Below are 14,464 nucleotides of genomic sequence, written 5' to 3'. Positions count from 1 at the left end.
GTAACTGAGACCAGGATCAGGCTCTGTATATTTAAAGACAACACATTAGTAGCATGCGCAATAGGTTTCATTAAAAAAAAAAGAAATTAAACAGGAATCACCTTGTCACCCTGAGCCCCATGTTACTCTCTTCCAGTGGCTATATGCACAGAGTAGTAGGCATGAGATGAGACAAATTAATATGGAGTTATGTGGCCTCCTATTAAGTGATGGAACTCAGAGGATTATAGATTCATAGATATTAAGGTCAGAAGGGACCATTAGGATCATCTAGTCCGACCTCCTGCACAACGCAGGCCACAGAATCTCACCCACCCACTCCTGCGAAAAACCTCTCACCTCTGTCTGAGCTATTGAAGTCCACAAATCATGGTTTAAAGACTTCAAGGAGCAGAGAATCCTCCAGCAAGTGACCCGTGTCCCATGCTACAGAGGAAGGCGAAAAAACTCTAGGGCCTCTTCCAATCTGCCCTGGAGGAAAATTCCTTCTCAACCCCAAATATGGCAATCGGCTAAACCCTGAGCATATGGGCAAAATTCACCAGCCAGATACCCAGGAAAGAATTTTCTGTAGTAACTCGGATCCCACCCCATCTAACATCCCATCACAGGCCATTGGGTGAAAGGAAAGAGCTCTTGACAATCAGTGTGTATACAAGAAGAGTGAGATAATAGAAGCCTGTACAACAGGTTTCTTAAAACAAACACCGTTTTTAAACAGTAAATTCAGTGCCCTAATTCTTCTGTGTTTAATGTACGTTATTCAGACCACAGAATGTGATTAGATTGAGAAAGTGAAAGGCCAAATCATGCAGTCCTTAGTTCTTATTAAGGCAAAATCCTATTGCCTTTAGTGGGATTTGTTGCCCATGAGTATTTTGCCTCAGTAAGGACTGCTAGATCTGCAGACCGTCACCTCCACTTCCATGAACAGAGAGGATCTGGGCTGTGGGAGAAAACATTGTTTCTGCAGTATACTCCTTTGCCACTGACCCCATGGCAGCTCCTCGGTGATGTCTCTTCAGGGTTTTAAGCTTTGCGGATACAAAGAGGGGTGGCTGGTGAGATTACCCATCTTTGTGAAGTCATCCCTCTCCAGCTTTGCAATAAATACACAAGTAAGCCCATCCTGGCTGACAACAGTATCTTGCTTGCTTTCTCCTCTGTGCTCCAAAACCGCTCCAGATGGAGAAATGGGCGGGGGAGGGGAGCTACAGTGGAGAATGGTGGAGGCCTGGGTTGGGGGTGGAGGCACATAGCTTTCAGTGGATTTCCCAAGATCTGTGGGTTTGGGGGGCAAACCTCCATCTTACTCCATAGGATGTGAGAGGGGACTGTCAGGCAGAAACTGTGTCCGAATTCACTGGTGTTCCAGTCCCCTACAGAGGAAAACCCTGCATCAGGGGGTGGTCTGGCCCTAAAATAAATATACTGCTCCACATCTCAGATGTTGAAACACTGAGAGATGTTGGGATTTCTATGAAACTGTACACTCTTGGGCAGCAGTTTCAGACACACATTTTCTAATATCCACCCCCACAAGCCCTACAATTCAGTCACAAACCCAGTCAGCACCCAGGGGCGGACTGAAAACACCCCTCTTCCCATGTTGCTCCACCCATTGATAGCACTAAATTCTACGTGTGCTGCTGTCATCATATTCTACACTCTCCCTGTTGCTAAGGGTCATTCTATGTCATAGTCTGTAACCCACGTACAGAATCTAAAGGCAGAGCAGAGTGGGGAGAGCTTTCCTGAGGCACAATCCGCCTTTTTAACTGAGTACCAATTTGACAGTCCAATCTATGTTGATTGTTTCCATAAGAGCGTAGGTGGCTAAAACTTTACAACTGAATGCCATCTGTATAGGGATGGGTTGGCAAAGGTAAGCAGCAGTGATAGACAGCAGCTGATACTGGAAGCAGTCCAACAGTAAACGCCAGTTGAGAGATCCCAGCTGAGACAAACTGACATTTAAAAAATGCAATGGGTCTAAAAAATTGTCCCATACCATCTATTTTGTGGCTTGCAAGCAAATCTGAATCTTGAAGTATGACAGCTAGAGGAGTCCTCTTACTGGGATAGCAAACTATTCTGTATACCACAGGTTAAAATGCTATTTTAATCTTATTTCAGCTTAAACCAAACTGGGAGTGAAGGGTGGTGATGAAAATGTTGGCAAAATGTCTTGGCTATATGGAACTAGAAGTTTATTTATTAAACCACAAATGGGGTGGAACCTGTCACAGTCTGCAATTCTGTAGGGTAGTGGGATAAAGTGATTCATATGAATGACATTTCTGAGTGATAAATACAGACTATATATTCGGCTTTAACTCAGTCGGAGGGTCATTTGCAATATTGACAACTTCCTTGCTTCCTGCTCTGCTACTTTGCCTACAACAAGGCAGTGTTGTCTAAATGAATAATATCCTGGTGTTATCATGTGAAAGTAACCACAATGTGGGAACTTTGGGATCTCCTAGGATAAGGCAAACCCAGCAATTATTCTATTTGATCTTGTCGGAGATCAGTGATTAAACTCTAAGAAGCCATATGGTAAAGTGTGGGGAAGGGAGATGCATGTTAAAAAGAAAAGTGAAGTCTTGGGAAGCTTTATTTTCCTTTGCACAGAAAGTGATTTCAGTTCACATTACCCTCCCTTCAAGTTTATACTGTATTTAATCCAAACTGTCTGAATTTTGAAGCTGTAGCTCACGAAAGCTCATGCTCAAATAAATTGGTTAGTCTCTAAGGTGCCACAAGTACTCCTTTTCTCATTCCTCACTGTAAGTGTAGAAAGTCTAATGAGATATGCAGATCCTTTGAGGTTTATAAATGGAATCCTTCTGAGCCAGAACAAGCCTGTTGCAAGTTTGTATGGAAGAAATACCAGTATGAGAGGGAAGGAGATGCTGGCACTGATGGGGAGGAAGTAAAGTCTCAGGGAAGTGGTACTGGGTTTACACTTGCTCTGCTGACCCTGGCTATAGGGACTGAGGCTGGAAATGAGCAGTGTGGACTAGGGCTTACCCATCTCCTTCATGGTAAGAGACAAGGTTGGCTCTTGGTAGTTCCAAGCTCTCCTCTCCTCTCTGAGATCCATGAAAACAGGGTGGGGCTGGGACCTGTAGTCCCTCACAGCAGCCATATTTATAACCCTAATTCCTGGTATAGCTTGCTGGGAAATAGGGAGTGTATAAAAACAGCATCTTCCCTGCAGATGAGAGAAATCTGGCAGCCCAGGTGGCCTTTAAAGAAAGGAGTAGGCCAGTAAATATAAATTCCTTATGATGTCTAACTTTTGCAGTCATTTTCCTTGTAATGACTTTAGGGCAGACGCCTCCGAAGAGTGTCCAAAACAGCTCTGGAGACTGTGTGCAGTTTTTGATGCCTTTATGGACTGGTTTTTAAAAAAAAGTTACCGAGTCAAGAACAATTTTTTGTTAGCACATTCCAAGAACTGACTCTTTCTTGGGATGTAGAAGGGTTTTGTGACTGTCTTGGGGTTTGAGCTGATGCATTTTCTACATTTAAAGTGTGTTTCTTATGTAATCCGTATATACACATCCCCTTAAGCTTATAACCTATTTTTCTGTAGGTAAAACTGGTTAGCATTGATGCAGCAGAAATAGCGGATGGAAACTCTTCTCTGGTACTTGGACTAATATGGAATATAATCCTGTTTTTTCAGGTAAAACCATTTATATGCTGTAATGACAAGAAAACTACATCTATAAAATCATTCAGTTCCAGCAGAATACTGACCTATATCCATACAGACCAGAAATAAAGCACAGGGGGATTGATTCTCCTCTAACTTACATCAGTTTTATACCTAGTATCACAACCCTGATCGAGAGGTATCACCTGTAGTAGTGATCTACAAGTCTAGAAGCCCGACTTCATCTTCCAAGATGCACCATGGTCTCTCCCTGAGGCTGAGCATTGTGGGATGCATTGCAGCAGCTCCGCTACAGAGGGGAACTGGTGCATCACAGAAGGTGTAGCCTAACCAGGGGGCAGGGCCCAGAGGGGAGAATGGGGGTTGAGGGACCTAGAACTACAAGTACAGTGAAGCAACACAGTTGCTAAGGACTTGTCTACATTACGGGTGCTACAATGGCATACTCCGTCACTGTAGGAACTGCACCTCTCTGAGTGACAGTAACTAGGTCAATGTCAACATTCTTCCATCAACCTAGCCTTGTCTATACCAGGGATTAGATCAACACAGCTGCAGTACTCAGCATTGTGATTCACGGCCCTGAGTGACGTAGCTTTATTGATCTAAATTTTTAGTGTAGACCAGGCCTAAGGCAGATGGTAAAGTTAATGTTGACCCGAAATGAAACACTTTGTTCTGCTTGAATGATTTTTCTCTGTGTAGTGCACTTCAGGTCATGCATGTGCTCCGAGCACCCAGAACTGGACATTTTTCCCTAGCAGTATTCATCTGGTCCACACATGCACCCCCACTTTCCTCCTCCTCTACAATGTAGGGACAACGGGGGCTGCCGGAGTACTGCCATCTTAGTTCCTTCTCACCTCTTGTGATTTGAGATGGAGCGTCCATGTCCATGCTGATTTCTTCAGGTTCTCTCTGTAAATAGTTTCTTTTAAAAAATGTCTATGTTTAGTTTTGTTTTTTAATATAGTTATTTAGGATAGTTTTAGGAGTTTGGTTCCCTCTGAACATATAGATTGCCTGTGTATTGGCCTGAAGAAGGCAGGAGAGGCCCCACTTCTTCAGTCCTGGGTGGTTCTGAGACTTCCACCCCTCTTTTGGCTCAGAGAGACTCTGGAGAGCAGAGTCAGGATAGACAAGTGGGAAGGAAAACAGGGGCTTCCCCAACAGCGAGAGGGAAGGTTCTCCTTCCAAGCCCTCTGAGAAGAGGCAGAAGTCCACATTCCAAACCAAGTCATTGGAGCTTCATGCTCCACAGCAGGATGGTCTGGTACTGGGAAGGACCATACTGGGATTTCTTTGAAGGGCAAGACTGCAGCACCTTCCAGTACCAGGGTTGGAACTTGGGCACCAAAATCTACAAAATCAGTGCTGCTGGTGCCATCTGCCGCAGTGACTTGGGTTACAGAAATGACTTAATCAACTTTGGCTTGTTTCTTGGCTCCAGATGATCTCTTGCTGTTCCTGGAACCAGAATCCCCTCAGCTTTCCAGAGCCCAGCACCAAGTACTGAGACCTCAGCTAGTACTGAGCTCCCTACGGTATCTCTCTTCACCCCCAACCTTGAGTAGCAGTTAAGCCAGACTTGCACCGGTACCATCAACTAGCAGAGGCAGGTTGTGGCCATCTCCTCCAGTACCCAGAGCTCCTCCACTGGATCTGCAATCCAAATCCTCGAGTTGGAAATGACTATGACTGATGCCCATCTCCAGAATATGCCCTGAAGGGTTCCTAGAAATCATTAAACAATATGTCAGGAATCTTCAGCATATTTCACCTTTTAACTGAGAATTAGGGAAGGATTTACCACACCAACCCACTCACGCTTCATCTGAGGGCATGGTGTTTGGATGGAAGTTGTAGTTCGAAAAGCCTATTTGGCTGATGACTATAAGTTCCCCCGAGATTACACCTGCCAGCCCTCAGCACCTTTCATCCACTGGTAGTTACCTATTCTGTTTTTTCTCACCCCGTAATTTTTCCATTTCTTCAAGAGTGGCTAAACCTGTACCAGCCTGGGACTTTAACTTTTTTTATCATCCCTGACTAAGTTGCCATTCAAGCCTCTAGATTCCTGTCTGCTACTTCTCTCTATGAAGGTAGAATTTTCAGTTGCTATCACTTTGGCCAGGAGAGTTAGGGAATATCGGGGGCTCCTGGCAGACCCCCCTCTCAATACAGTTTTTCTCAAGGGTGAAGTATCCATGAGACTGCATCCAAAGTTCTTTCTGAAGGTGGTGTTGGACTTTCATCTTAACCAAAGTATCCAGCTACTGGTGCTTTATCCTAAACCTCACTGTAGCAGGGAAGATGTGGTGTGACTCTCAATGGATATGCCTAGAACTCTTGCCTTTTACCTCCCAAAGGACAAAATCATTTCAAAAGTCTCCTAGGCTCTCTGTATCATTGGTGGAACAAATGAAAAGAGAGGCCATTTTCTCCCTGAGGCTGGCATAATGGATCTCCGGATGCATCCTACTCTGCTATGAGATGAACAATATCCCTCTCAAAGGCAATGTGAGAACACATTTGACAAGAGCTCAGGCAGCATGAGTAGTTTCCCTTAAAGTTGTCCCTACTACTGACATCTAAAGAGCAGCAGCCTGGAGTTCTGTTCACACCTTTGCTAGACAATATGCACTGGTGGAAGCAGCTGTTTCTGATACTACTTTGGGCAGGGCAGTTCAGTCTGCAATCTGTTGTGTCATAGGATTTCAGGCACCCATCTCCGTGAAAGAGACATTCTTTGTGCACTGCACATAGGAACAATCACTTGAAGGACCAGTTACTCACCTTGTTGCCACTTGAGTTCTTTGGCATTTGCAGTGTACTACCCACCCTCTTTCCCCACTGCCTGTTCACCCTCTACTGGAACTGGTGGCAGAGAGGGAACTAAGATGGCAGTGGTCTGGCTGCCTCCTTTATCTCCATGGTGTGGAGTGTGGGGAGACCATGCATGGCCCAGATGAACACTGCTAGAGAAAAATTTCTGGCTCTGGATGCATGGAGCACATGCACAACCTGAAGTGCACTATTATGCATATGGACAGCACATCTTGAAGAACTCATTATTAAAAAGCAAAGTAACCCATCCCCTCTGGTTAGCATTTCATTTAGATTTTCTCAACAGGAAATTCTACCAAAATCTATCTTTTCCAACAGAAATCTTTTATTTCTGTGGGAAAATGCGTTTTCATTGGACAATTTTTTTTGTTTTAAAATTTTCAACCAGGCCTGTAAACTAATATCTGTATCCTTGCCAGACCTGAGCTCTGTGTAACCTTGAAAGCTTGTTTCTTGGACCAACAGAAGTTGGTCAAATAAAAGATATTACCTCACCCACTTTCTCTCTAATACCGACATGGCTACAACAACACTGCATGAATCCTTGCCCATCAGTCTTAACATCTCTGTTGAGACTGCCAACAAGGGTGCTGCTAGTTAGGTCTATTCTGGTCGGTGTAGTTGTTGCTGAATTCTTTAATGCACAGACCTATAATTAGACTGTTAACTGAATTTCAGAGGAAACAAAAGAGTTACTTTTCCTGAAAGCAGGATTTATGGATGATTGAATGTCTGTATCGAATTGAAATACCTTGTGGTTTACCTTTTTCAATGCAGATTAAAGAACTGACAGGCAACCTCAATAGGAACTCCTCCTCGTCCAGCCTGTCATCTGGGCCCAGTGGGGCTGACTCAGACACATCTCACCCGAGCACTCCTAATATAGAGAGAAGCATGTCTGTTTCAGTGAAGGATCAGCGAAAAGCAATCAGAGCCCTTTTAACCTGGGTTCAAAGGAAAACCAGAAAGTAAGCCAACCTCCTTTTGGTAGCTTAGAAGAGTCTCCGTTTTACCAGCTGCAAATGGGTTTGTTTCTGAGGTTGAAACTAATTTCCCTCTAGTCCATGGGAGGAATCTATGACAATAACACATGCTGTAGGATCTTCCTTGTTTTAGTGTGTTCAGGTTTAGAGTGAGCACTTTATATTTTGGGTGAGATCTTCAGTGGTTTAAATTGACTGACTGACTGACTTAAACTGGCAGAATATCAGGCCCTGTATCTTCCTTATTTCACGCAGGGACGGATTAGGATGTTATGGGGCCCCGAACCAGAGCAAGTGGGGGCCCCTCCCCACCCCTTCTACCTGCAGTCCTCCCGCATCTCTCCCACCCTCTAGCCAGGAAGTGGGGTTGGGGTGCGGGGACTTGCCCCGCTCTGCCCGCCCAACGCTCCTGCCACTCCCTGGCAGGAGCTCCAGGTGGGCGGAGCAGGGCAAGCCTCTGCGTCCTGACCCTGCACTCCCTCCGAAGCACCGGGTGGGGGGATGGAGTGGGGCAAGCCCGTGTCCCCACCCTGCTCCCTGGCTGGAGCAGCAGGGAGGGGTAAAGCGGGGCAAGCCCCCAAGTCCTGTATCCGCTCCCCGGCTGGAGCGTTGGAGGGGGCAGAGCTCAGGGGCTCCCATTTTTCAGGGCCCCCCGAATTGGCCGGGGCCCCTGGGGATGGGCCCCGTTGGCCCAGTAGCTAATCCACCACTGATTTCACGATATTGTGCATTATATGTCAACTGCAATCAGTATGCAAGACACAGATGCAGACTCATTCCCTGTCCTGAGGTGCTTGCAATCTATTGAGTGTTTTGTGTAAATCAAAAGATTAGATATAAATGAAGGATTAAAAACTCCCTTGAACTTTGGTGACATTTGCATCTTAATCTGACCTTAGCATCTCAAGATACTCTGTAATAAAACTAGGTTATGATTTAAAATGAAATATTACTGACAGGGACAATGTCAAGTAGTTTAGGCCAAAAATATTAATTCGTGTAAAATTGTTACAGTGCAGAGGTCTCTTCTGGATTTTTCATAGAGTCCCACTGAATCATAAAGAAATGGTAAAGAAAAAGCCAGAGTTTATATAAGGCATATGGGTCAAAATTCACTTACATTAATTTGGGTATTAGGGATTGACATGTACAAATCTTTGCTGTACACAAGGGAACACTTGGGCCCACATTGCAAATGCAAAATTAAAAGGTCAGTTCTAAAAATCTTCTCCCTTGGACCAGTGAAGTCAGTGGAATTGAACCAGGGATGAATTTGGCCTGTTGTTTCGTGATCAGCTGCTGCCAATCCAGACAGCAGAGAAAGAACAAGTTAATGAATAAATCCTATTTCTAGAACTAAGACGCTGACCGATACCATTGATAACTGTGGAGTACCAATGAGGAAACGATAAACAAGGCAATCAAAGGCTATAGTGTTTTCAGTGCCCCTCAGAAATACAGTTTGGAAAGAAATCAGTGGTTGGGAAATGAATCATTTATAGCTTCCATAGAAAGAAACAGCAAAGTACAATGATAGTGAAAACTTGGTTGTAGCATTTTAAACCGTGAATCTTTCAGAACTCTCTGTCTTTGTGGTATTTCATTTTTGTTCTTGTGAAAATGCAAAAGTTGTCAAGTCTGGATTTTTTTTTATCCTGCATGGCATAAATTTCTATACTTAAGGCCAAGTATACACAAAATGTGACTCATTTATGATAGGTTTTAACATGCTTATGTGTTGGCCCCTTTCCCATACTATGGCATTAAAACACTATCGCAAAGTAAAATCAGTAATTACTCAGACATTTGGTTTTGTAAATGTTAAATACGGTTGCTAAGTACTTGTGGGTTTTGTTTTTGTTAACTACTTCCTGTAAGCAGGTTGATCTAAGTTGGTAGCCAAACTGTTGGCTCAACTTACAGTGAATCTTTATATTGTATGAAAGCGTTTCCTACTGTCCTAAAGCTAAGAAACTCTCTCCTGTAATGACTACAGCCAGACAACTTTATTTATAATTCAGGAGTTTTAGAAGGTGGCACTGCTTTTGTTGTGGGGTGGTGGTGGTGGTGGTGGTGGTGGTTGTTTTTAATATATATTTCTACAATATATATTTGTTTTGTTTTTTTAAAATGTAGATATGGTGTTGCAGTTCAAGATTTTGCCAGCAGTTGGCGGAGTGGCCTTGCTTTCTTAGCTATAATAAAAGCAATCAATTCCAACTTGGTAGACATGAAGCGAGCTTTGGAGAAATCAGCCCGGGAAAACTTAGAGGATGCTTTCAGCATAGCACAAGATAAACTTGGTGTTCCTAGACTTCTGGAGCCAGAAGGTAACACATTCGCAGCAGCCTTCCTTGGTGCATCTGTCAAATAATTAAAAACTTATGACTCTTTATTTTTATTGCAATAGTTCCCATTAGCTTTAGTCAGTATTGGGTCCCCATTTTGCTGGGTACTGTACAAAAGCAGTCCTTTTCCCAAAGTACTTACAATCTAAAAAGACAAAATGAGCAAAGGGCGGGATAAAGGGATCCAGTACATGAGCAAAATGATCAGGAGGATGGTAGGCATACGTCTTAGCAAAATGATCAGGATGATGGTAGGCATACGTCTTGCTAGCTCCAGTTATTTTCTCTCTGTTCCTTCTTTTAAATTGTCCTTGCTTATTCTAAAATTCCCTTTTTTCCTTTTTGCCTATTTTGAATGGTCTTAAATTTAGTTTTAAATTTTCCTTGCCTCTTCCATTTTTTTTTCTACTTGAGTAAATGAAACTTCTACTGTAATACCTGTCCCTATTCTGTCTGATTCAAGCCTAAATTGAAGCTGGACCTCGATCCTGCAATTGATGGCAAGTGGACAGATGCCTGCGTGCAAGTGGTACCCATTTAGAGGAATAGAATATCCCTGGCTTTCTCACTGGAAACAAATCACTGCCTGTCACTCAACAAAACCTCTTGCTGGTGAAAGAGCAGCACTGTCAGGCTACGATGGGAATATCCTAAGAAGGGTGACCCTGACCTAGGACTCGTTTGAGTTTGGGGAGCGGGGGAAGGGTATTAAAGTGGAGGACACTGAGGCATCCTCTGGGTTCCATCAACAATTAAGAGGATTCTGCCTTCTCTCCTCAAAAATAAAATAATAAGTCTGGGTTTTCATAAGAATGTTTCTACCTTGAATCCTAAAAGTAGGATATGCCTCTGAAGGCCCATTTCTGTGCAAGTCCTCTTTCAGTATTTAAGAGTCCAGTGCTTTGTGTTTTTTCTCCACAGATATAATGGTTGAGTCACCTGATGAACAATCAATTATGACATATGTGGCACAATTTCTGGAGCATTTCCAAGAGACAGAAGGGGTACGCTTTTCTTTCATAAAGTACATTTTCATAATTTGTCATGGCATCCTTGAAGTCAGATATATGTTCTCATTTTTACCTTCAGAACTATTACAAACAATTTATTTCAAGTGGTTTAAAAGCCATATCATATTTTAATGCTTCCTATTCTGTTTGTCTGATCCGATACCTTAGGTTTTAAGTTGGGGCCATTAAACTGCTTTGGAGAAAATAAGACTCAATCCAAACATTAAACCCAAAGCTGTTTTACAAAAGTTAGGATCAATTCAAATAAGTACTACCCCACTCCTTTCTCATCCCTGAACCTTAATAGGCTTTATCCTTGTGCTAAAATCTACCCCCGGATTTTAGACAATTTGGCAGACTTTGTTGGACTGGTTTCTGTCTTCAAATCTCATGAGATCTGAGCTCAGATTGGTGATCTTGCTCAAAAGACATAGTACCAGATTCAAGACCGCAGAGGTGAAATAATGGTCCCACTGAAGTCAGTGGAAAAAACTTCAATTGACTTCAGTGGGACCATGATTTCACTACAGACCTTACCTTTGATAAGGGGCCCGTTTGGAATTTATGGGACAGAGCTGGTAGATAAGCACATTTCATGTGTGGGATGGAGAGGGCCTTCTGGGGCTCTGGTAGAGGAGTTTGTAGTGGAACAGAGGAAAGGAAATTAAAGGATGGGAGTCATTCAAAGACCTGAAAAGAATGAGAGCGAAGTAGGAACTGGGGAGATCACATTTAGATCTGTATAAGCAGCCAGACATTTCAGGGCTTATCCGAACCTCAGACCTCTTGAGGTTGGTCATCACTAATTTAAATTACACCTTTTTGGTATGAAAAGGAGATTCCAAGGACGTTTGTTCCCCACGAGAAGCAGGATGATAGTTTTCTTGTTTTTCCTCAAGTAGCATACAGATAAAAATGCAGCTCTTACACATTCAAGTTACTTTGCTACTAGTTTTCTTCAGATTTATGTTTAATAAAGTCTCCAGTTGCATTATTCATGCTACTTATGTTTTACACCATCAATTTTTAAGCTTCGTTAATTGTATTTTATGCGTGAGGGGAAAAAAACCTCAAATTTCTTCCTACTTTTCAGATAAACTGCCCAGCTCAGACTGTAAATAAAAAAATCAGACTAGCAGATCAATATGGGCTACAATAGATTTAGTGGACTCTTTGGTTTATTTTACTCCAGTTTCTGTATTTAATATATATTTAAAGCAGCTATCCCCATAGAGGCCGCATGGAGAGGTGAATTGAAATAATGATTGAGAACTGGGATCTCCGAATTCTAATCTGGCTGTGCCAGGGACTTGCTCTGTGGCCTTGTACACTTTAACTTTGTTAATTCAGTTTCCTGACTTACAAAATGGGACAATCATTACTTGACTAGTTCAAAGGATGATACAAGGGTTGATTAATGACTCTTTCTATAGCAATTTGAAAATGTAAAGTGATATGTAAATTACTGTTTAATGCTATATCATCCTTTACAGGAAGATTTTTCGGATCCTGATAAGAAAATCCCAGTTGAAGCCACATATGTCCATATCAAAGACACACCTTCAGAACAAGAGGGCAAGATCTTGATATTGAATGAAAATGGAGAATGTACGTACACTGTTAACCATGAAAGGAGCCACTCTCCTCCTACAAAGGTTTGTGTCCACGATTTGCCCGAGGAACTCCAGTCAGAAATTGCACATGAAGAAGTTAATGACCAATTGAATCAACCGTTACCAGGTCATTCACAGGGAGTCTCAGAGGAGTCATTGGTTTTGTTGTCTGCAGAAGAACTTCAGAGGCCTACCTCTTTGCAGATTACAGGATCTGTCAGTTTTGACTCCAGTTCCTCTTGGGAAGTTCTTAGTGATAAACTGATTCAGAATGAAGGGAGCATATCTGATGATCAACTGAAACAGAATGATGACCTTTCAGCAACTGTTTTGACTGATCAGAAAAATGCTGCTGACACAGTTGATTCAGAATCATTTTCTAAAAAAGAATTTACCATAAAGATGTCTCCTGAATGCAACAATGAAATTAAGGACTCACTAGTCAACGAAACATGGGATAGTTGTTCTTTGAGCCCATTATCTCGCACTTCAGATGCACATACAAATGAACCAACAAATCTAGTAGAAAACACTGAACCCATAACTTCAACTTTTCTACAGGAAAATGCTTCCAAAGAAGAGGATATATGTAAATATGTTTTGTGTCTACTAGATGAAGAAATATCTAAACTTCCAGATGGGTATGAACATCTAAAACAATCACCTGTTTTTCAGACAGTACAAGATACCAGTTGTTTACCCAAGGATTCTGATCTCAAAGGTCAAATGGAAATATCTTTGTCCTGCAAATCTGAAAATTCAACCCCACCAGTTACAAAAATTCCTGAGAATCTTGATATTCATAGTGAAGGTGGATCTTCAGCTAAAATGTCACCAAATTCTTTGAAAGTTTCTGTAATTCCACACGATCTTTTCTACTATCCACATTACAATGTTCCCATATCAGCAGTTTTGGAAGCTTTTGCTAAGCCTAGTCCTGCCTCTTATGTTTCTGAAAACAGCAAAATCTGTGGTGAGCTATCAATGAATTATTTGCATGAAGGGGAGCCATTGGTACTAAACAATGAAGGAGGCATTCTGGAGCCACGTCTGCAAACCAACCTGAGTGTCTCTCCAGCAGAAATGGATGCTGAGGACACGGAAGAGGAGAAAGCGGATCCTGAGAGTCCCACTAAGTCCTTCTCTGAAAAAGTACAGGCTGCCCTAACAGGAACGAATGTGGAACTCAAGGAAGACACCAGTATATCCACAAACTCTCAAGATTCTACAAATCCAGAAAATCCTGAGGTACTCATCTTGATTTTTAAATTTCAGCCATCTACTTGCTTGTATAAGTTGGCCCCAACACCTTAATTTTACTACAAGACTTTTGAATAATTGTAGTAAATATGCTATGTCTGTTCTCCCAAAACATTGTTTACCACTGCCCTCTGCTGGATGGAATGTCAGATTGGCTCATGTGTGATGTTCTCATAACAGCTGCAGGCCATATAATATGAGCCCTAATACTACTAGCTAAATGAGAATTTTTCATGGGATACCACCAGCATTTAAAATAACTGTCTAATGTGTCTGTCTAGCTGACATTGTGATCATATTGGCTTATAAACCTTCTGTCATTGGGATGGCTCCTAGGTATTACAGCTGTTGCTGTTGAGGGGCAACGGCATGCTTGCTATACACAACATACAAGTGAAGACAATTCCTGCCCTAAAACGCATAAATCTAAGGGCCTGCACCTGCAAACACTCTCACACTTGAAGAAAAGGAGTACTTGTGGCACCTTAGAGACTGAGCTGTAGCTCACGAAAGCTCATGCTCAAATAAATTGGTTAGTCTCTAAGGTGCCACAAGTCCTCCTTTTCTTTTTGCGAATACAGACTAACACGGCTGTTCCTCTGAAACCTCTCACACTTGAGTAACTTTACTCACACAAGTAGTCATATTAACTTGAGTGGGACTAATCACACGAGTAAAGTTAAGGCTTGTACCAGCTATACTGTTATAATTACACTGG

The 14,464-nt window shown here is 42.5% G+C and overlaps 1 protein-coding gene across 1 annotated transcript in view; it reads left to right on the top strand.

Moving 5' to 3' along the window:
- The window catches only part of CLMN (calmin), a 99,087-nt gene that overhangs the window by 67,813 nt on the left and 16,810 nt on the right, over positions 1–14,464 (top strand). Inside the window, exons 5-9 of the mRNA XM_048854008.2 lie at positions 3,602–3,694; positions 7,310–7,500; positions 9,652–9,845; positions 10,785–10,867; positions 12,367–13,734. Of these exons, the coding sequence (XP_048709965.1) occupies positions 3,602–3,694; positions 7,310–7,500; positions 9,652–9,845; positions 10,785–10,867; positions 12,367–13,734 (1,929 nt within the window). The remainder of the gene's footprint in view (positions 1–3,601; positions 3,695–7,309; positions 7,501–9,651; positions 9,846–10,784; positions 10,868–12,366; positions 13,735–14,464) is intronic.

This window comes from Caretta caretta, chromosome 6 (assembly GCF_965140235.1).
Source record: "Caretta caretta isolate rCarCar2 chromosome 6, rCarCar1.hap1, whole genome shotgun sequence".
In the NCBI taxonomy this organism is placed as follows: domain Eukaryota; kingdom Metazoa; phylum Chordata; order Testudines; family Cheloniidae; genus Caretta; species Caretta caretta.
The sequence above is the reverse complement of the archived record's forward strand: the minus strand, read 5'-3'. Positions and strand labels throughout refer to the sequence as shown.